The sequence below is a fragment of the Pimephales promelas genome, chromosome 7 (genome assembly GCF_988280905.1).
Source record: "Pimephales promelas chromosome 7, fPimPro1.hap1.1, whole genome shotgun sequence".
Classification (NCBI taxonomy): domain Eukaryota; kingdom Metazoa; phylum Chordata; class Actinopteri; order Cypriniformes; family Leuciscidae; genus Pimephales; species Pimephales promelas.
The window spans coordinates 6,767,126-6,791,075 of record NC_142775.1 but is presented as its reverse complement, the minus strand read 5'-3'; the positions used below and the strand labels follow the sequence as shown (position 1 = coordinate 6,791,075).

The 23,950-nt window shown below is 45.7% G+C and overlaps 1 protein-coding gene across 1 annotated transcript in view; it reads left to right on the top strand.

The window, feature by feature from the left end:
• myo3b (myosin IIIB) overlaps positions 1-23,950 on the top strand; it is a 212,167-nt gene that overhangs the window by 164,268 nt on the left and 23,949 nt on the right. The window contains exons 35-36 of the mRNA XM_089132995.1: positions 21,466-21,566; positions 22,033-22,079. Coding sequence (XP_088989121.1) covers positions 21,466-21,566; positions 22,033-22,079 — 148 coding nt within the window. The remainder of the gene's footprint in view (positions 1-21,465; positions 21,567-22,032; positions 22,080-23,950) is intronic.

Below are 23,950 nucleotides of genomic sequence, written 5' to 3'. Positions count from 1 at the left end.
GAGCGTTTAGATGGCTTTTGACTGCTTGTGTGATGCTGGCCTATCAGAGGAAGAGCAGCAGCCCTGAGGGAGAGCTCTGGATCAAATGGTGCTGATTTCCCAGACAAAGGGGGAGGATCAGGCAGTAACCCACATGTGTGTGGTAGTGGGGCTTACATATCACTAATAGCTCAAGGTCAAACTACTTAAAGGCTGTGTTAGGAGAGTATCCAACTGAAAGGCATTGCTCTCTCTCTCTCTCTCTCTTTCAGTGGTTTAACTGCATTCACTTGACTTGCAAGTTCAACTGCATGTTATCACATTTCAGCTTATTACATAAAACTTCATTCAAAACCCTTTTTGCTTCTCTAGCACAAATGATTAAAGGGTTAGTTCAACCAGAAATGTTTATTCTGTCATGATTTACTCACCGTTCATTTTCGGACCACCAATGAAATCTGAGCGATTTCTGTCCCTCCATTGACAGCTACGCAACTACCGCTTTGAATAATCAAGTTCATAAAGAGATTGGAAAAATAGATCCATATGAATTCTGAAACACTTGATCGATATATATGCTGAACAGATTTAATTTAGTTCAAGCATGTTCGGTTGACGTGCAAGAACGTTTGTGTTACGAAGCAGCAGGAAAGGAGGAAGCCGGATCCAAAATCAAGTACAATTTAATTCAACAAAACAGGTAATCCAAAACAAATAGGTAATTCTCAGACACTCAGGACAGGGACAAGGCTACAAGCAACATAACATGTACAAGAACTCACAAAGACTGGACTGAAACACAGGGCTCAAATACAGGGACAAACGATCTAGATGGGATATCAAGGGGGTGTGGTCTAGATGGGATATCAAGGGGGTGTGGTCTAGATGGGATATCAAGGGGGTGTGGTCTAGATGGGATATCAAGGGGGCGTGGTTAATGGGAAACACCTGTGACAGACAGGGAACCACTAAACATGACAAGACAAACCCACACCGTGACAGTTTGAGCTTCAGAGAGAGGTTTGTTCTTCTGTTTATCTTCCCTGATCAATGTCATCATATAAGGTGATCATGTCTCTTCAGATAATTTGGAAAAAAACCGCTCAGTTTATAGGGATTCGTTTTACGATCTCTTTATGAACATTTTGATTATTCAAAGTTGTAGTTGCGTAGCTGTCAATGGAGGGACAAAAACCGCTCCGATTTCATTCAAAAGATCAAAGTCTTGCAGGTTTGGAACGATATAAAGTTTTATGACAGGATCTTCATTTTAAGGATGATAGAGGATATTCAACAACAAAAAGTGTGAATGACTTTATGAAGGATTTTATTTATTATGAATTGATTGGATTGTGAAAAGTGGACAGCTTGATAACAAAAATCATTTTTACTTCATCTTTTACTTATGCACTTTGATCAATTCATGCATTCCCTGGGAATCAAACCATAATCGTTCCCATTCCTTTACTGTTTGAGCGACAGTTCTGAGCGCGCAAATGCATTGTTCACAGTAAATAGGGTCAATTTTGATTTCATTTAAATTCTGATTTAGCTTACCTGTAATTATAGCTTATATTTGAATTATTAATGAATTATTTCAATATTAATAGATATTTGTATTAAAGGTGTTATATGTATTTTTTAGCGGCCTCCATCAGTGATGTTTCAGATTGCAACCAATTTTTACAAGAGCGCTCGTGCTCGAACACAAGAGCGAGCACTCCTGGTACACGGACACACTGAGGCCCCGTTTACACGATTTACACGAAAACGCCGTTTTTATCACAGAAAACGATTATTTCTAAAAACTCCGGCCAAAGTCGAGATTTCTGAAAACGCCGGTTATGTGTTGTCGTGTGAACTGGGAGAAACGGCGTTTTAGGTTCTCTCTTGTCGTTTCTGAGGATTCTGATTGGCTTGCATGGCTTTATCCTTAACCCCTACACTGCCGCCAATAGGTTTGGCATAGTTATGATGGTGTTCGACGGCGTATTTATGCGGGTGTGTAAACGATGTTATTTTTGAAAACGGAGAGGGGGAAAATATTCGTTTTGCTAAATACCCGGCTTTGTGTAAACGTGGCCTGAGACTTTCAACACACCGGAGAAAACTTCACACAACATGCTGGAAACTCATGTAAACTCCCACTGCAACGCTACAATAATAGGCTACTTTTATCAGCTTGACGTTGAACTAATGCTCCATGCTTGTACCATGATAACGTTACATTTGTGGTGTTATCTAGCATAAGGCATTTCACTAACTATTCGTGTATCTTTCACATTCAGCAATGTCAACATAGGTGAATGTATAATATCATAACGAAAACGGTTAGTGAACTAGACTGAACAATTTCAGTGTAACAGTAAGATTGTAGGAAGTAACATTACTGTACTGAACATGTCTGGAAATGTGTGTTATAAACATTATGATAGTAGTGGGATGAGTGACGTTAGACAGTCGATCTTGTACATAAAATAACAGTTACATCCTAAAGCACCTACTTTTTGTTATCCTGGAACAGTCTTTTGTGTTCATTTCAGGTCTCATAAATGTTGTAGTTTACCTCGCTATTTCATTACAGTTTACCATTACTTCAGCATATCTGAAAACGTGTAATTTATCAGAATAAAAATAGCGGAAGTCTCTCCATAATTCAAACGCTCTGCCGATGTTGATCCGTGTTTTCGTCCAAATTCGATCCAATTCGCGTTTGGCCTGACGAGTTTCAGCAGATACATTTTTGTTTTGTTTTTATATTTATTGTGGAGTTTGTGTTGGAGTGTGTGTTGTGCTGGAGGCAGGAGTGTTTTGGTGTTATCAGACTCATGTCGTCAGCTGCAGTGCCGTCGCATAAGCTGTATATAAAAGGAAAGAGACTTGGGAGTGTGTTGTGTTGGAGAGTCTCGGGAGCGCGCATGCACGTCACATCCGATGGATTACGCAGAAAATCCGACCCGGAGACTTCACATAGAAATAGGAATACTGGCCTTCAGAGGTAATAGCAAAACCCAACAAGTGGGTCATTTTAATGTGTGATTACAACCCCTCCACACACAGGCAATAAAAAAAGGATTCATTTTAGAAGAAAAGTTCCATATAGCACCTTTAATCAATTTTCCCAGTATTTTATTCCATATGGTTTTTGGGTGTGAATATTCTTCGGTGCGTTTAGCATATGGATGAAATTACTGAATTGCTGTCAGAACAAATTTGTTCATAAATTTTTTCTTAATTTTTTCATCCCTTATTTTTATTCTAAACAGTTATGCTCTCTCTGTTTGATCTCCGCTCATTGGGCAAAAATCGAGTTTCTGTCCAAACTGAATTTTGATTTACAATCATGAAATGACTTGCAGAGCAGTTCTGTTATAAGGGAAGGTTGCAGGTACTTGATGGGAAAAGTCAACTTTTGCAAAAAGAAAAATTGAATTTAAAGTTTAAAGCAGTAACATCATGTGACACTGAGTGCTCTTGACCCATTTGGAGAACTTGTGGACCAGAACTGTGCAGTCATTATAAGTGCATCAATGTACAGAAGCACACCACCCGCTCTTTAAACATTTCTGAAGCGGCAGAAAGTCAAATCTATGCAAAGCTGAATTACACCCAGCGAGAGAAAGGCTGAACTTCAGTGCTTTGAAGTGTTAGAAGGATAGAGATGTTCTTCGGTCTGTTCAAAGCCATCACGCCAGTCTGTTCCGGAGCGTTCTGCTGAACGAGTACATCACTGAACTCTGTTTTAGAGACGATTTACAGTGGATCTGGAAAGATGATGAGTAGAGAAGCTCTGCGTCGTCGAGATGAAACAGGCCCTGGTATTAAATATACATGCTGGCGTAGAAAGGTGTCCTGGATTTCTGCTCATTTTGTCATGTTTGTAGATCTGAAAGGTTACGAGTGAACATGAGGAAGCAAGACGCTCTCTCTTTCTCCTCTTCCTGACATGCTGTTTGATCTACGATAATTGTAATCCGATAGAGTTTTGGTTGGCACTCATGTTTGATTGTGAAAAGTACACACTGCATTTTTAAAACTACTTGAACTTTTATGTGATCACAGGATTTAACAGAAAAGCGGTTTACAAGTTTATACAAATATATTTGAACTGTTTCCACACTCTAAAAAATGCTGGGTTGTTTTAACCCAACTTTGGGTCAAATATGGACTAACCCAGCCGTTGGGTTAAATTTTTACATTACATTTTTAACCCAACATTTCGGGTTTGTCCATATTTGACCCAAAATTGGGTTAAAACAACCCAGCATTTTTTTGAGTGCATCATTGGTAATAATAAAAAATGTTTCTTGAGCAGCAAGTCAGGATACACGTTTAAAAATTGCTGGGTTGTTTTAACCCAACTTTGGGTCAAATATGGACAAACCCACCCATTGGGTTAAATTTTGTAACTACATTTTTAACCCAATGTTTGGGTTAGTCCATATTTGACCCAAAGTTGGGTTAAAACAACCCAGCATTTTTAGAGTGCAGTAGAATAATGTATCTGAAGAATCATGTGACTCTGCACTCTAAACAATGCTGGATTGTTTGAACCCAAATTTGGGTAAAATATGGACAAATTCAAATGTTGGGTTAAAAGTTCAATTTAAACTTCAATTTTCACTTTCAACTGTAATTTTTTAAATTGCATTTTAACTCAGCATTTTGGTTTGTCCATATTTTACCCAAATTTGGGTTCAAACAACCCAGCATTTTTTTAAATGTGTGAAAACGTCTCGGTTACGTATGTAACCCTCGTTCCCTGAGTAGGGAACGGAGACGTTACGTCAGAAGTGACGGAGATTGGGGGATTTCGCATAGAAAGCCAATCCTCTTCGAGTATTAAAACACGAGCCAATGGCATGCAATGCCTTGGGGCTGCGGAAATTTGCATAGCGTACTCCGCCCTACTCCGTGAGTATAAAAGGAGGAAGTGAACGCAACCGCAGTATGTCTTCGCTGAGGAGCCAAGACTGAACTCGGCCTCTACCCAGCGATACAGCAGAAGTGGCAGGGAGACGTAACGTCTCCGTTCCCTACTCAGGGAACGAGGGTTACATACGTAACCGAGACGTTCCCTTTCGTAGTCACTTCGAGTTACGTCAGAAGTGACGGAGATTGGGGGTCTGTGCCATCACGCCATCTTCAAGCTGTCTTCCAGTGCCCCGAGCTTTATCTCCTTTTTTTTTTTTTTTTTTTGGGGATCCGACTTTGACACAGGATTACCAAGGTACACTGGGAAACATGCTACCAGTTGCCTACCGAAGGGAGGACTTATGAACACATATGGCCACATAGGAACGCATATGGAACACTGGAGTACCAACCGCAGGTGGCTAATAATTTAAACTCCAGGGGTGGCAGATGGCTTGCCAAGGGAAGACACATGCTCAGAGAGGCTTACAGTGGATAATACACATGAGACGGTTACCATGGGGAACCGTGCGCATGGAGGCACCTAGCTAGTATCCAGAGCAACAGCAGTGGTGCCCGCATCGTCGGTGCTGGAGGACTCAAGACTACAATGGAAGAACTGAGGAAATATCGCACTTATCCAGTCCGGGGAGTGGAGTGGCGAGCAAGCGAAGACACCTGAGCGGATCCAGTACCGGCCGGAACGAGTACGAGAGAGGACACTGGCTCAATTCGCAGATTATAGAATCTGGCGAAGGTGTTGGGTGTCGCCCAGCCTGCAGCTCTGCAGATGTCTGTTAGCGAGGCGCCGTGCGCTAAAGCCCAAGAGGAGGCTACACTCCGAGTGGAATGGGCCGTCACACCAAGGGGGCACGGAAGGCCTTGCTGCTGGTAAGACAAAGCAATGGCATCCACTATCCAGTGGGACAGCCGTTGCTTTGAGAGAGCCCTTCCCTTCTGGCTCCCTCCATAACAGACAAAGAGCTGGTCTGAGGTCCTGAAACACTGCGTCCTGTCGACATAGGTGCGGAGAGCACGTACCGGACAGAGCAGTGCCAAGGCTGGGTCTGCCTCCTCCGGGGGCAGCGCTTGCAGGTTCACCACCTGGTCCCGGAAGGGAGTGGTGGGAACCTTGGGCACATATCCAGGCCGGGGTCTCAGGATCACGTGAGAGTAAGCCGGCCCGAACTCCAGGCACGCTTCGTCAACGGAGAATGCGTGCAGGTCCCCCACCCTCTTGATGGAGGCCAATGCAACCAGGAGTGCTGTCTTCATGGACAGAAACTTTAACTCTACTGATTGCAAAGGCTCAAAGGGATGCCTCTGCAGAGCACTTAAAACTACTGAGAGGTCCCAAGAGGGTACGAGGGGAGGACGAGGCGGATGCAGCCTCCTCGCTCCCCTCAGGAACCTGATGACCAGGTCGTGCTTCCCTAAGGACTTACCTTCCACTGCTTCATGAGAAGCGGCAATGGCCGCGACATAGACCTTAAGGGTGGAGGGCGACAGCCTGCGCTCCAACCCCTCTTGCAGGAAGGAAAGCACGACACTGATCGGACATCTCCGGGGGTCTTCTCCGCGAGAAGAGCACCAATTGACGAAGAGGTTCCACTTCAACGCATAAAGGTGTCTCGTGGACGACGCTCTTGCGGAAGTGATGGTTGCCGCCACCGCAGGTGGCAGCGAACTCAAACCTGCCTCGAGGGTGCCACAGAGTGCCCCGTCTCTGAGAGAGTAGGTCTTGTCTCAGAGGAATAGGCCAAGGAGGTGCTGTCGCGAGGAGCACGAGATCGGAGAACCACGTCTTGGTGGGCCAATAGGGGGCTACCAGCAAGACCTGCTCCTCGTCCTCCTTGATCTTGCACAACACCCGTGCAAGGAGGCTCACTGGGGGAAACGCATACTTGCGTGGGCCCCGTGGCCAGCTGTGCGCCAGCGCATCCGAACCGAGAGTGCCCCAGGTCAGAGAATAAAACTGGGCGCAGTGGGCTGAGTCCCGGGAGGCGAACAGATCTATCTGTGCCTCCCCGAACTCTTTCCAGATCAGCTGGACCGACTGGGGATGGAGTCGCCACTCGCCGGAGATAGGACGGACCCGAGACAGCTCGTCGGCTGCCCAGTTCCGGTCTCCAGGAATGTGAACTGCACGAAGGGACCTCAGGTGCTTCTGACTCCATATCAAGAGGTGGCGGGCGAGCTGCGACAACTGGCGCGAGCGTAGACCCCCCTGGTGGTTGATGTACGCTACAGCCGTAGTGTTGTCTGAGCGGACAAGCACATGCTGGCCCTTGAGCAACGCTCTGAAGCGGTGCAGGGCGAGCCGTACTGCCAGCAGCTCGAGGCAATTGATGTGCATGAGGCGCTGGGCCCCCGTCCAGGAGCCGGCGGCTGCATGCCCATTGCACATGGCACCCCAACCCGTGGTAGATGCATCCGTGGAGACGATGAGATGCCTGGAAACTCGCTGAATAGGGACGCCCGTCCGTAAAAAGCTGAGGTTCGACCACGGGAAGAAGGTTCGCCGGCATGCCGGAGTCACTGGGACTCGGAGCGAGCCGCGATGCCATGCCCACCTCGGGACTCGATCGCGAAGCCACAGCTGAAGCGGTCTCATATGAAGCAAACCGAGCGGCGTTGCCGCGGCCGCGGATGCCATATGCCCCAGGAGCCTCTGAAAAAGTTTCAGTGGAACCGCACTCTTGCCCTCGAACTGACGAAGACAAGTCAGCAGTGAGTGCGCGCGCTCGCTCGTGAGCTGCGCGGACATGGCGACCGAGTCTATCTCCACGCCGAGAAAAGAGATCCTCTGCACGGGGCTAAGTTTGCTCTTTTCTCGGTTGACCCGAAGGCCCAGACGGGCTAGGTGCCGGAGCACCAAGTCTCTGTGTTCGCAAAGCTGAGCTCGAGAGTGTGCTAGTATGAGCCAGTCGTCGAGATAATTCAGGATGCGAACCCCGTGTTCGCGAAGGGGAACAAGGGCTGCCTCGACGATCTTCGTGAAGACGCGAGGGGACAGAGCTAACCCGAATGGGAGAACGGCGTACTGATATGCCTGGCCCTCGAAGGCAAACCGAAGAAACGGTCTGTGTCGAGGTAAGATGGACACATGGAAGTACACGTCCTTCAGGTCGATCGCTGCAAACCAATCCTGATACCGAACACATTCGAAAATGCGTTTGGCCGTGAGCATTTTGAACGGTAGTCGATGGAGAGAACGGTTCAAAATGCGCAGGTCCAGGATCGGTCGTAACCCACCGGTCTTCTTGGGGACAATGAAGTAGGGGCTGTAAAACCCGGACCTCACCTCGGCTGGAGGGACCGTCTCGATTGCACCCTTCGCCAGCAGGGTCGCAATCTCCGCTCTCAGGACTGGGGCATTGCCACCGACTATCGTGGAGCGAACTCCCCTGAAGCGGGGAGGAGACCGTGCGAACTGAATCGCGTAGCCGAAAAGGCCAACCTGGGATAGCGGAGCGTCGAGCAGACGAGTCCGCTCAGCGGTCCGCGTATCCGCCAGGTTGAGCCACAGATGACGCTCCTGAACCACGCTAGTGGCCATCACCTGACCAACGGCGCGAGCAGCCACTTTCGTTGCCCGGAGAGCAAGGTCAGTGGCGGACCGCAGTTCTTTAAATGCCGTCGGATCAGTCCCGCCCTCGTGCATGCCTCTGAGCAACTTCGCTTGGAAGACCTGCAAAGTGGTCATAGCATGCAGAGCGGAGGCCGCCTGTCCCGCCGCTCTGTAGGATCGCGCCGCCATAGCAGACGAGAACCCACAGGCTTTGGATGGGTGCTTAGGAGGACCACGGGTGGAAGCGCTCTGTGGACACAGCTGCATCGCAAAAGAGCGCTCCACCGGGGGCATCCCAGTGTACCCACGGGCGGCCCCGCCGTCGAGGGGGGGAAAGGCGGGGGAGAGATCGCGTTCTCGAGTGGACAAAGGAGCCCCCCAAGAGCGCGATAACTCCGCATGCAGCTCGGGGAAAAAAGGTATTGGAGTCGGCCGTGGCTTTGCAGCGGCAGCCTTGTCCAAAAACCAATTATCCATCAGTGAGAGGTCGGGGCAGGATGGAGGTTTCCATTCTAGCCCGATACTCCCAGCGGCTCGAGACAGCATGGCCGTCATCTCGGGATCTGACGCGGACAACGCTGGAACTCCCGAAGGAGGCAACGCAGCCGGATCTTCCTCTCCCGAGGAATCAAGCCCGCCTAGTGATGCTGTGATATACATCGCATCATCATCTGGGGCGCTGCTCGAAGCAGCCGGTGCCGCCGAAGAGACAACCGACCGAGTCGAACTAGCGCCCGCTGGCTCACGCACTGAGGCGGGAGGTGTGGCCCAAGGAATCGTCGGGGCTTTATCCCACACCGTCACCGTTAGATCGCCCGGTCCCCGGGTCGACGGGCCCCCTTTCGTGAAGGAAGCCGATCGAGTAGGGGGGACCGGGGCTCTCACTCTAGTGAGATCATTGAGCCGCGACCTCAGTGTGGAGATGGTCATGCTCCCACAGAAGGAACATGAGTCATCCACGAACGCTGCTGCTGCATGCTGAATGCCCAAGCAAACAAAGCAGCGTTCGTGACCATCAGATGACGATAGAAATCTACCACATCCAGAAGGGCACGGGCGAACCATCTTTAAAAAGACGTGCCGCGTGCAGCTCTTTTACAGAGAGGAGAGAAATTCACTCTTTCAGCGCTGAGGCTACCAGGGAGAAGCGCAAAGTCTGGCAAACCACTGCACAGATCGCAGGCAATGCAGAATCTCGCTGGGTACCGCCGTCACACCAACACTGAAGAGGACGCTCGTCTCGAAGAGTCTTGAACAGTGCTTTCAGGAGTGAAGAGGTTCTCTTGGCTCCGAAGCGAAAACATACTGCGGTTGCGTTCACTTCCTCCTTTTATACTCACGGAGTAGGGCGGAGTACGCTATGCAAATTTCCGCAGCCCCAAGGCATTGCATGCCATTGGCTCGTGTTTTAATACACGAAGAGGATTGGCTTTCTATGCGAAATCCCCCAATCTCCGTCACTTCTGACGTAACTCGAAGTGACTACGAAAGGGAACTGATTTTTATGATTTTTAAAATATATTCAAAATTTTAAAACTGGTATTTTAAATTATAATAATATTTCACAACATTACTGTTTTACTGTATTTGATCAAATAAATGCAGTAGTACACATGCAGTACACTTAAGTACAGTCTTGATACAAGCGTTTGGTAACGCTTCCTTTTACAGTACAGTACTTACAATGTACTAACCTAGAAAGTATTGGCTAATATAAGGTACATGGAACAGGGGTAGGTTTAGGGGTAGGTTCAGGGTTAGTACTAGTTATTACCCAGTAATTGTAGTTACTAAAATAAGTACATAGTATTTACATGGATAACTGGACTGTAAAAGGAAGCGTTACCCTATATTTTACATAGCTTATCCCTGTGTTATATTATGTAAATGCAATGTAATTAGGAAGCTACCGCATGTATTTAAGCTGTGAACTAGTGAGTTATTTCAAACTAAAGTACAAATGGATAAGGTTTGTAGATACACATGCAGTACACTTAAGTACAATCTTGAGACACGTTATTTTACGTACACTGTTAGACCTTACCAGTTTTTTTACAGTAAAATACTGGCAACACTGTTGCCAGTAATTTACTGTAAAAATGCACTAAAACTCAAGTTAACTAAAAAATACAACTTATTAGTTTTAGTGCATTTTTACCACACTGTTGCCAGTAATTTACTGTAAAAATGCACTAAAACTCAAGTTAACTAAAAAATACAACTTATTAGTTTTAGTGCAATTTTACTGTAAAAAACCTGGTAAGGTGTAGCAGTGTAGCTCATACCTGTGCAATATTCTGTAAATGTAATGTAATTAAGAAGCTACCGCATGTATTTAAGCTGTCAACTAGTGAGTTATTTCAGATGGAAGGTGTAAATAAAAAAATGAAGTGCACTTAAGTACAACCTTGATACACTTTATTTTATGTTACATGTGTAACAGCCCACAGAATGTACAAAATGACCATGTGTAACTGCAGGCTTTTTTCATAGTAGCATATTTAAGTATTTGTTACATTGAGAAAGTACAAAGTACTTTCTTATATATTTATATTGTACCAAGTCGGTAACACATATGTAACCAACACATGTGTAAAAGTAGCTGCCTATTACATGAGTAATTACAATCTGTACAGGCTGTACAGGCTGCAACTTAGTTACATGTTAATTACATTTTGTTACAACATCTACTACTAAGTAATTCATTAAATGTCACCCTTTAAATGTTACCCTTTATTTTAAGGTTACATAGTTCCATTGTACTGATTTAAATAAGTACATCTTAATTGACTACATGTGCTTACTAGAGTTACAGTTGTAATTTTGCTTCATTTACTGTTATTACTAAGTACATGTAGTAATGTGTAACTACGTCACCTTAAAGTAAAGTGTTACCAAAAATCATATACACTTATATTTGATTGACTTGGATTAAAGGCCCCGATATACTTCTTTTTCGTTCTTCATTTCGGTGTAAAACGAAGTTTGAAATACGTAAGCAGCGATATACTTTTATACTTTCATCAGTTCATTTTTCAATTTCGTTTGAAGTATATCGGGACCTTAAGGCCCTGTTTACAGCTGGTAGATAATAAATACAGGCATAAACGGGGTCTAAAACAACTTTAGACCACTTCCAGAGGTAGTCGAAAACACCGGATTGCTTTCGTAGTGTAAACGCTCATGTGATCGAGTGTGTTCCAGCCCCTTTCTCATCCTTTAGCGTCACATAGAACACTATATGACAAAACGGCACTATACTACGCACATGGCACCCTTTATCAATAATATAACACGCGAACCCAAGTCGTCATAAATCCTTTAGCGTAATATGAGACTACCCTACCCTACCCCACACCTAAACCTACCCATCACAGCGCGTGTTATATTAACGATAATGGGTGCCATGTGCGTAGTATAGCGCCGTTTTATCATTTAGTGTTCTATATGACGCTAAAGGATGAGAATGCGTTGGTGTTTTCAAACAGCCACAAAACACGTCTACTCTCTCAGTCTACTGATCTAATGATGAACTAATGAGTGACATTAGCCGCTTTCCGACCAAATAGTTACAGGAACTTAGTTATAGGAACTGTCCACTTCTAAACAGTTCTAAGAACTACTCTCCCCCAAACTCGCTTTTTCTGCTTGCGTTCGCACTGGCCAAGTGGCCATAGGAACTGGTAGGAGGGGTGGCACGGCGACGTTCTTTATAGCGTCATCACTAGACGTAGCGCGGCCACATACATCAACAACAAACCAGCATGGAGGAGGCTATTGCAATGTTCCTGTTCTGCCTTGCCCGGGACCTTAATAACGTAGAACGAACGGCGGCGTTTAAAGATTATGCTTGAGTTCTGTACAGAGAAACACAGAAGACGAAGGCTCCAGCGTAATATGATACAGTTTTTTTTATTCGCTTTGGTACTATTTTCACAAGTAAGGTGTACATTTTCAAAACTCTTAGTGCTAATATCACAACAGATCATCAAAAGTGCACTTTTTTCAAACATTTCATCATGTTTTCAACTGTGTTAGTACAATTCACACAATCACAAAGTATCCTTTTCACAACACAAAATAAGTGTTTCATCTACATTATTGTTTCATTCACAGTAACTTCCTTTCATAAAGCTCTTACTATCAAACTTTTGATTTGCATCTCTTTTTGTTCAGTTTAATACTTTTGTCTATTATTTAATCCAACAGATCTTAATGGTTAATCAATTAATCATTTGGTAAACCTATAGATTTTCATTTCAGCAATATACAGTATATGGATTTTGAGAACTACAGAAATAAAATGTGTGTTTGTATGAATATTTAAATTACATGTAACCAGTAACCACACATGATGAATACTCGTTATAGCTATTTTTTTTCACAATTTTTTTCACAGTCTGACCACAATTGGCCACTATGTACTGTAATGTGTGCACTAAATGTTATGTTTTGTTCTTCTTTAGTTACATTTCATTATAGAAAGTATACCTATATTACAATTATATCTGAAAAATAAAAACTATAATTTGCCTAAATGATTGTAAAGGATGTCTTCATTGATCCTTCATTTGATTAGGCCTACATATATGATGGATATTTGGAAATTATAGATTATGTAAATATTGGGTACTGTAAGTGTATTGCCTAATGTTACAGTAAAACTGTGTAATCTGTCTTTTATAGTACTGTAGCATATTCATTTCAGCACTTCTAAGGCCGATTTGAAACATGTATCTTGCATTGTTTGCTGTTGGATAAACTGATTGTTAAAAGTACTAAACTGAAAGAAGATCATATTGTTGTGTTTCAGTGATTAAACCAAATGTTCTCATTACATATTGTCACAAACTAGAAGGACGCAGATGGATGAGAGTAACCAGGTTTATTGAACAGGTGGTAGGGTAAACAACAGGTGAGTATGTAATGGAGAAAGTTCGGGGATGCAGCGGGAAACAGTCTGATGAAGTATATCTTATCTTGTGCAGGACGGAGAGACGGAGAGTGGAACCAGCGGACGGATGAACAGGAGGAGACCGGGAACCAGGAGCAGATGAGAGGCAGACGGGGCTGATGCAAGCGGGTAAGTAATCCTGAACGAAGCAGTGAGAGTAGCGGGAGTCTGTAGCCGTAGTATCGACGAGACCAGACGGTGAGTTACTGTGAGGAGTGAGTTTATAAAGGGAGGATGATTGGGACGGTGATTGATGCGGGCAGGTGACGGTGATTAGAAGGCTGGGGAGCTGGAACGAGTGGGCGGAGTGAAGGTGTCTGGTGCTGACGCAGATGGATCCGTGACAGTACCCCCCCCCCACGGCCAGCTCCAGCTGGCGGACGGGACCGACGACGGGGACGACCACGGCCCCGGGGCGCTGGACGATCTGGGTGGGTGGTGTGAAAGTCCTGGAGTAATGAGGGGTCCAGAATGTCCTCCCGGTTGACCCAACATCTCTCCTCAGCACCGAATCCCTCCCAGTCCACGAGATATTCCAAGCGGCCGCCCCGTCGTCGGGAGTCGAGGATCTCATGGACTCGATAGATGTTATCGTCTTCGGGATCTGCAGGAGGAGGGGGCACCTCCGCAGCACCAGACCCTGGGGAAGAAGGAGAGAGAGGGTTAGTGTAGGGCTTCAGCAGGGAGACGTGGAAGGTGGGTGCGATGCGGTAGTGAGCGGGGAGGACCAGCCGGTAGGTAACGGGGTTGATCTGCCTCTGTATCGCGAAAGGTCCGATGTATCTGGGACTCAGCTTCCGACAGGGCTGTCGGAGACGGATGTCCCGGGTGGAGAGCCAGACCAGTTGTCCGGGAAGGTAGTGAGGGGTGTCGGCGCGGCGAAGGTTGGCCTGGTTCTGGTGTCTCCGAACAGCCCGCTGGAGGTGAGTATGAGCTGAGTCCCAGACTCTCTCGCTCGTCTGGAACCAATGGTGGACTGCTGGGACGTCTGATGGTTCTCCTGACCAGGGGAAGAGTGGAGGTTGGTAGCCGAGTATGCACTGGAATGGGGTGAGTCCGGTGGTGGTTTGTCGGAGAGAGTTCTGTGCATACTCGGCCCAGGGCAGGTAACGACTCCAACAGTCCTGATGATCGTGGCAGTATGACCGCAGGTATCTCCCTATCTCCTGGATCTTCCGCTCAGTCTGGCCGTTTGACTGGGGATGATAACCCGAAGTGAGGCTGACGGTCACTCCCAGAAGGTTGAAGAAGGCCCTCCAGACACGGGAGATGAATTGGGGTCCTCGATCGGAGACAACGTCCTCTGGGATACCGAAGTTCCGGAAAATGTGCTGGAACAGCGCCTCCGCTGTTTCAAGGGCTGTTGGTAGGCCAGGAAGGGGAATTAGCTTGCACGCTTTAGAGAAGCGGTCTACTACTACTAGGATGCAGGTGTGATTGTCAGACACGGGCAGGTCGGTGACGAAGTCCACTCCGAGGTGGGACCAGGGTCGAGTGGGTATGGGAAGAGGGACCAGTTTGCCTTCTGGGAGATGACGGGGAACTTTGGCCATGGCACAGACTGAGCATCCTTTGACGAACCGGGAGACATCCTGGGCCATACCCGGCCACCAGTAGCGCTGTTGGACGAGCGAGAGAGTGGACTGGCTGCCTGGGTGTCCAGAGCCCGGAGAGGAGTGAACTGAGTCCATGAGGGACAGGCGTAAACGAGTTGGGACATAGACCCGTCCCTCAGGACCTCCCGGCGGAGCAGGTTCAAGCTGTGTGGCTTCGGCGATGTGATCATCCATGCTCCACTGAATGGGGCTGACCACCACGGCTGGAGGGAGAATGGTTTCGGACTCAAAAGGAGGGACCTCGGGTTGGAACTGACGCGAGAGAGCGTCTGCTTTCACATTCTTATCTCCGGGGCGGTAGGTGACTGAGAAATTGAAGCGGGTGAAGAACAGGGCCCAACGGGCTTGACGGGGATTGAGTCTCTTGGCCTCTCGCAGGTACTCGAGGTTACGGTGGTCCGTGATCACTGTAAAAGGGTGTTGGGCTCCCTCCAGCCAGTGCCTCCATTCCTCCAGCGCGAGTTTGATGGCCAGTAACTCCCGGTTGCCGATGTCATAATTCTGCTCCGCCGGGGACAGTTTCTTGGAGTAGAAGGCGCATGGGTGGAGTTGAGGTGGGGTCCCCTGCCGCTGAGAGAGGACCGCTCCTACCCCCGAGATGGAGGCATCCACTTCGACGAGGAACGGTAGGGCCGGGTCCGGAAGGGCCAGGGTAGGAGCGGAGCTGAAGGCGGATTTAAGGTCTTGAAAGGCGCGGGTGGCTTGGTCGTTCCAGGATAGAGACTTGGCCCCACTCTTGAGAAGGTCGGTGAGGGGAGAGCTGATGGGACTGAAGTTCTGGATGAACCGGCGGTAGAAATTGGCAAACCCCAGGAAGCGTTGAAGCTCCTTACGGGTGGTGGGTTGTGGCCAGTGGAGTACCGCTTCCACCTTCCTCTGGTCCATGGTGATTCCGTGGGGAGTGATGATGTAACCGAGGAATTGGATGGTGCTTTGGTGGAATTCGCATTTCTCCAGTTTGAGATAGAGGTGATAATCTCGGAGCCGGGTGAGTACTGTTTGAACGTGATGGATATGAGAGGTCAGGTCGGGGGAGTAGATGAGGATATCGTCGATGTAAATGATGACAAACTGGTTGAGGAGATCGCGGAATATCTCATTCATGAAACCTTGGAAGATGGCGGGTGAGTTGGACAATCCGAAGGGCATCACGAGATATTCGTAGTGCCCCGCGGGGGTGATGAAGGCGGTCTTCCACTCATCTCCTTCCCGGACTCGGATGAGGTTGTAGGCACTACGAAGATCTAGCTTGGTGTAAATGGATGCCCCTCGGAGTTGTTCCAGGGCGGCTGGGACCAGAGGAAGAGGATAGCGGAATTTGACAGTAGCTTGATTGAGGGTACGGTAGTCGATGCAGGGGCGCAAGCCTCCATCCTTTTTCCCCACGAAGAAGAAGCTCGAAGCGGCAGGGGACACTGATGGTCGGATGAATCCGTGGTCGAGAGCCTCCTGGATATACTCCCCCATGGCCTTCTGTTCCGGGATGGACAGAGGGTAGATCTTACCTCGCGGTAGGACCGCCCCGGGCAGCAGATCGATCGCGCAGTCCCATGGCCGATGTGGAGGTAGGGTGGTCGCTTGGTGTTTATCGAAGACATCCTGGAACGCCCGGTAGGGAGAGGGGATCTCGGGAGGATGTCCCTCAGGTGGGCTCTCCACGGAGGTGGTGGAGAGGGGAACGGACGGAGTGGTGGCAGGAACGGAGGTTCTCGTCACAGATGGCAGGCAGTGATGGAAGCAGTCCTTACCCCACCGTAGAATCTCGCCGGTGGACCATTGGACATGCGGGGAGTGGGTCTCCAACCAGGGGCGTCCCAGGATGATCTCGGCCGTGGAGCCCTCCAGCACCAGGAAAGATATCTCCTCCTTATGGAGCCAGCCGATCTCCAGTCCCAGGTCGGGACTACGATGTCCTACCCGGCCACGCCCCAGAGGTTGACCGAGGATGGTCTGTACTTGCAATTTGTGAGGGATGGATCGTTGCCTGGTTTGCAGCCGGTCTAAGGTGGACAGAGCGATGAAATTGGCCGCTGATCCGGAGTCGATCAGCGCCTGAACTGAAATGGAACGGTTCAGATAAGTGATAGTGGCCGCAGTATATTTCAAGGGGGAAATGGGTAGTGGTAGGTGGACTGTACTCACAGCGGGTCGGGGTGGACGAATGGGGCAGGATGCGAGTAGGTGGCCGGAGGCTCCACAGTACAGGCACAGACCGCTGGTGATGCGCCGATTTCTCTCGGACACTGGCAGTCGCGAGGCTCCAATGTCCATCGGCTCTGGTGCTGGAGGACTGTGATGACGGGGCGCTGGACGAGGAGGTGGGAGTGCAGGGCTGTCGAGCTGGCAGGCAGTGCGTCGCTGGTCGATGCGAATGGATCGCTGGATGATGCTCTCTATTCCAACGGTGTCATCATAAATCGCGAGCTGGAGGCGGATGTCAGAATTCAGGCCATGACGGTATGCGGTGATGAGCGCGCTCTCGTTCCAACCGAGAGTGGCGGCGAGGGTGCGGAACTGCAGGGCATAGGAGGCGACTGACGATCTCCCTTGCCGCAACCGGTACAGCTGGTCTTGAACCGAGATGGAATGTGCAGACTGCGAGAATACTTCGATGAAATGACCGGAGAAAGCAGCAAACGTCCGAGTAACGGGACCTCGATCTTTCCACAGGGCATGAGCCCAATTGAGCGCTCGACCTCGCAAGAGTGAGATGAAGAAGGCGACCTTAGATCGTTCGGTGGGGAAGGCGGATGGATTCATCTCCATGTAGAGCTCGCACTGCAGGAGGAAGCCGCTGCACTCCTCCTCCTCGCCAGAGAAGGGCGCTGGTTGGGCCATGGGACTGACAGAGGCAGATGGGGAAGAAGTGGTGACGGTGGCCGTGGAGGGTGCTGGAGCGCTAGTCCGGGGAATGGTTGGAGAGGGTGGGGTCGGTGTAGCGCTGGTGCTCGGGGTAGGTTGCAGCATGTTGTTGGTCTGGTCTTCTGTCACAAACTAGAAGGACGCAGATGGATGAGAGTAACCAGGTTTATTGAACAGGTGGTAGGGTAAACAACAGGTGAGTATGTAATGGAGAAAGTTCGGGGATGCAGCGGGAAACAGTCTGATGAAGTATATCTTATCTTGTGCAGGACGGAGAGACGGAGAGTGGAACTAGCGGACGGATGAACAGGAGGAGACCGGGAACCAGGAGCAGATGAGAGGCAGACGGGGCTGATGCAAGCGGGTAAGTAATCCTGAACGTAGCAGTGAGAGTAGCGGGAGTCTGTAGCCGTAGTATCGACGAGACCAGACGGTGAGTGACTGTGAGGAGTGAGTTTATAAAGGGAGGATGATTGGGACGGTGATTGATGCGGGCAGGTGACGGTGATTAGAAGGCTGGGGAGCTGGAACGAGTGGGCGGAGTGAAGGTGTCTGGTGCTGACGCAGATGGATCCGTGACACATATTACAATAATCTTGTGTTTGAAATAATTATTATGTGGACTGAAAACATGTGCAACTGACTGAAAGCATTACATCAGGTTTTGAAAGAACGACTAGCTGCGTTACAAGTGTGATCAGTTTGGATTTTTGTACTAAGAGTTTTGAAAATGTACACCTTACTTGTGAAAATAGTACCAAAGCGAATAAAAAAAACTGTATTAAGTAATATGATGGAAGAAGATAAAAGAGCAGAGCGCAGGAGGCAAACAAAACGACGGGTAAGTTTAGCTAGCATTAGCAATTAGCTGGTTGAATGCGTTATGTTTGTCTTAATCCTCGTTGTAATGTTTTGCAAAAACACACAGCGTCTGGCAGACAGCGCGCTACAAGTTCCGTGTTGACAGTGGGCGTTACTTATAAGTTGAACCAATCAACGTAGACCTAGGGAAAGGGAACTAAAAAAGTCCTCGCTCTAGACTAGGTACTGAAAGAGTTATAGGAACTACCTACGGTCTGTGGAACTAAAAAATCCCCAATTTAGTCTGGTCAGAACACGAGAAAAAAGGGTTATAGGAACGTTAGGTTCTGCAAAAGTCCCTTCGGTCGGAAAGCGGCTATTATGGGAAGAGCTCTAGCCAGACGAGGTTTAAACTTTGCCGGCTAGAGACCAAAGTTTGGTTTGAAGGTGAAAAATGTACCAAACACAATGTTCTCTCACCATTCCTGATTTCTAACACACACACACAGTGTTCGGCTGGTCTTGTGCAGAAACGAAAGCTGATGCTCTCCGTATATATGTTTTCATCGCCTCTGTGTGCATTCATATGTAAATTGCACAAGCTTATTAAAAATATCTTTAAAAAAAGCCCATACATTTACCCGCCCCAGACTCTCCCCTTGAAGAAATCCAGCGCATATAACTGACGTCTTGGGACGTCTTTTGACCATACGTCAACATCCGCCTTTTTAGGGTACCCTTAAAGGAGAAGTTCACTTTTAAAAAAAACTTTTGCTGATAATTTACTCAGCCCCATGTCATCCAAGATGTCCATGTCTTTCTTTCTTCATTCGAAAAGAAATTAAGGTTTTTGATGAAAACATTCCAGGATTTTCTCCATATAATGGACTTCATTGGGAACCAAACGGTTCAAGGTCCAAATGAGAGTTTCAGTGCAGCTTCAAAGGGCTTTAAACGACACCAGACGATAAATAAGGGTCTTATCTAGGACCCTTCGAGTCATGACTCGAAAAAAGATTCGTTCATTTTGATGAACGAGTTCGAACAGGAGAGTCATGAACGCTCATCACAGAACAGAGCAAGGTGACCATTTGAACTTATAAAACTTAAACTTTAGTATTTATTTATTAAATAACCGATTGTTTCACTTGATAAGACCCTTATTCATCGTCTGGAATCGTTTAAAGCCCTTTGAACAGTTTGCAGTTTGCCCTGAAACTGTATTTTGGACCTTGACCATTTGGTTCCCTTTGAAGTCCATTATATGAAGAGTTCAGATGCAAAAGCCTCTAAGTGCCATTTGAAATGTTCTTCTAAAATGATCATTTTTATCAAGTTTGTATATTTAAGTTCAGTAATTTCACTTAAATGGCAATGAAGTTTACCTATCAATTGCCATTTAAGTGAAATTACTGAACTTAAATATACAAGTTTGATAAAAATGACCATTCTAGAAGAAAATTTCAAATGACATTTAGAGGCTTTTGCATCTGAACTCTTCTTATAGAGAAAAATCCTGGAATGTTTTCATCAAAAACCTTAATTTCTTTTCGACTAAAGAAAGAAAGACATGGACATCTTGGATGACATGGGGGTGAGTAAATTATCAGCAAAAGTTTTCTTAAAAAGTGAACTACTCCTTTAACCCTCTGAGACCTAAGGGTATTTTTACAATAAATTTTCCGTCTGGTGTCATTTACCAAAAAAGCTTGTAAAATATCAACCCTTTGGTGCACAGACAATTGACACACCTCTTTTTTTTCAGGACAAATTGAACTTTCAGCATATTTGTGTTACATTGATGTCACCTGAATGTAAAATAAGTTATGGGACCATAAAGACAAATGAAAAAATATCACGTGATATCCAGAATGGCCGCTAGCGTCGAGCTAGCGGCAAAAATGACCAAATATTTATGAATTATGGACTTCAAGATTAACAAAGTTTGACATAAAGCGTTTGGATTTATTGCTGAAAACCTCTGAAAGGAAGCACAAGTTCCAGGCTGGATAGAAAACCTTCTGTAAAGGCTAAAAAGACCCGAAAGACATCCCCGTGATGGCTAGCTCGTTAGCTTTCTGCTGGAAAAAAACGGTAAGAAAATCGATAAATCTGTCATCGAGTTATGTAAACATTTATCGGAGGTGACGTGTGGCGTCGTCGACGATGCCGTCGGGCTCAGGGGGTTAAAAGTCGGTTAGATGACATTATCGGATCCTAACCCTACCCCAGACCTAAACCTACCCCGTCACCTAACCGACGTTAAAGGTAAAGCGTCAGTTGTATGACGGCCCGGGATCGTCATGTAAACGACGTTTAAGGGTACCCTAAAAAGGCGGATGTTGACGTATGGTCAAAAGACGTCCCAAGACGTCAGTTATATGACTTCTTGGGATGAGACTGTGTTAAGAAATCAGGACAGAAGTGGTTGAAAGTGGACGAAAGAGACGGATTACAACACCAGGTGTAAACGGGAATGTGTCTACTCGTGATCCAATCGACCAAAACAAACTAGGCCTAAGAAATCAGTCAGATCATTTTTGCAACCGTGGGCGTCAGTATTGCAATGACAACTTTAGCATGGACACCACTCACATTTTCTTCCAAAATGTAAAAATCTCTATTGTAAGCGTGTGCATGTGATGCATTTTAGTTGCAGCTGTCAGCTTTATTCGTGCTGCTCTGCTTCTACAATTGCTTCAGGGCGACACAATGGGAGACGTGTCACTGATCCGTCCCGTGTCTCTCTGTGTGTGTGTGTCCCGCAGGTCCAACGGTGAAGCTGCATCACCGATCCCCTCGGCGTAGAGGACAGCAGCCCAAGCTCCTGAACAGCCCGGAAGACAGTCTTTATTACAACCATCTCAACGTGAGTTCAAAGCCTTTCATGGAAGCCTTTGTCTAACTTTGTTTCCAGATGATAATACAATTAAAGCTACCTGTGCCAGACCCCCGAGCCCCCACCCCCACGCCGCTCCGCCGTTCTGTTGTCTCCACCATGTGCTTTGGCGCTTTATCTGTTGCTTTCATGTGAGGATGTCTCCCTTCACGGTGAATAATTGATGTGGTTTATCAAAGCCGAGCAAGATGCCTGCCTCATCAGCCTCAGCCCCACGCGCTTTGATCAAGAAAAATTATGCTGTGACTTCTGATATTATCAGCATCTGCACACATTCAACACAAAATCACTTTGAATTAAAAATTAATGATTCTCTCGCGCATGTTCCTTGCTTTCGCGCTTGTCTTTTCTGAAGCTTTTCTGACTTGGAGCGTGTGTGTGTGTGTGTGTTTGTCTGCGTGTGTTTGCGTGCGCTGGTTCTGTGTCCTCTCTGCAGAGAAGTCTGGATTATCAGGGGAGCAAGAGGAAACCCAGAAAACTGGGGTAAATAACAGCTTTCCTTCTTCGTATCTAAACACCCTCCGCCGAGAAGACCACAGCTCTGTTTGTTTCTCATGCAAATTTGCAGCAAGCTATTTAAGACGCCTTTTTATGTGTATTATTTTTGGGAGGAGAGAAGACGTGGTATAAGAATGCGTGTATTAATTGTGAGATATGTGACCTCACAGTCTGTGAAGTTAAGCCTGGTTCCTCTAATACCTCGAGCAGGCTGTATATCAGCGCTCTTTATTAAAGGATTAACCGTTTCTCGCCTTTTCTTTTATTTATTTCATATTTTTAACCCCTGCCAAAAACCTTTCTTGTTCTTAGTTTGTTACTTTAGTTTAGTTTTTTTTTTTTTTTTTTTCACAGTTCAAGTGGAGCTAATGGAATAATAATGTTAATTTTACCGCCTGTAATTTTTAGGTGTTTCAAATCCAGCTAAATCAATAAAATTGTGGCAACAGATTACAAACAATATTATTATTAATTAAATTCAACAAATTAGAATTGAGTGAGAGAATTGAACCATTTAAAATGAGTAAAGTTTACACCGAAAAATTAAACTAAAGTATCTGAATAACAAACAGACGTCAAAGATTAATTAAGAACTCTGATGGAAAAAAAAACATCCTTTTAACCCTCTTATTATCTTTGGGGTCTTTTTGACCCGCAAATGACTTTTGGTCATTTTTTTTTTAAAATGTTCTCTTTTTCCAATTGGTATGAAACTTTCTACGACTCTTAACACTGTCTAGATCTCTCCCCCCCCCCCCCCCCCCCCAAAAAAAAAAAAATATATATATATATATATATATATATATGTATATATATATTGGAATGATATCTGTTTTTATGTTAGCATGAAAAAATGACAACACTTGTTATCTTCGGGGTCCCTGAGACCCCACATAGTGAATATACAAAATTCATCATTAAAATCAGAAAAAAACGAAGAAACAACGCAGATCACATAGACAGAAATAAAGTGGCACACTTCCAACAATGCAAAAAACATCCACAATGCACAATGTTGATTTAAAATTATAGAATTATATTAAAAACAGATCATTTAAATAAATGATCAAATCTAAAGACTCCAAATTTTTTCTTTGTAACATCTAATCATAATGTAACATTATTGAAAACCTTTGTCAGTACAAAAAATACTTAACTTTGACAAAAAGTTTGTTTTTGTTTTTTTGTTACAATTGTGATTTTATAATATTTTGATATGAATCCAACTGGAAAAACTTGTGAAATAGTTTGGTTAGTCAAATATCAAATAGCTTATAGTGGAGGTCTATGGCCATCTAGTGGTTAAAGTGATATTTTTTTTTATTTTAAAACTGCTTTTTTTTTCGAAAAATTGTCAAAAATCTTACATTAAACCATGTAAAATTATCTCTTTTATCTCCATGAATGAAAATTAGAAATCTGTGTCTTTTATAAAGTGAATTTTACATACAATGCCGTTTTTTGTAAAAAGCCTATTTAAATAAATATTTATTTATTAATTTATAGAAATTTAAAAGATATCAAAAATCCTCCAAAAACTGCACAAATGTTGAGTAAAAACATTAATACATAGAGTAAAATTACATTTATAAAAAAAAATATGTATATATTATACTGCTACAAAATTAAATGTTAATGTCTGAGGTGTAGACACAAATGAAGATAATAGAAGGGTTAAAACAAACCTAAAACAAACACTGATCACCATAATGGTGACTTAAATGTACTTTTTTTGTTGGTACGTCTTACTCTTTTTAAATGGTTAACCTTTAAGGAATTAATTTGATTAATTATTATTCAATTCTATTGTTAAATTGAATTAATAATATTGCTTGTAATCTGTTGCCACAACATTT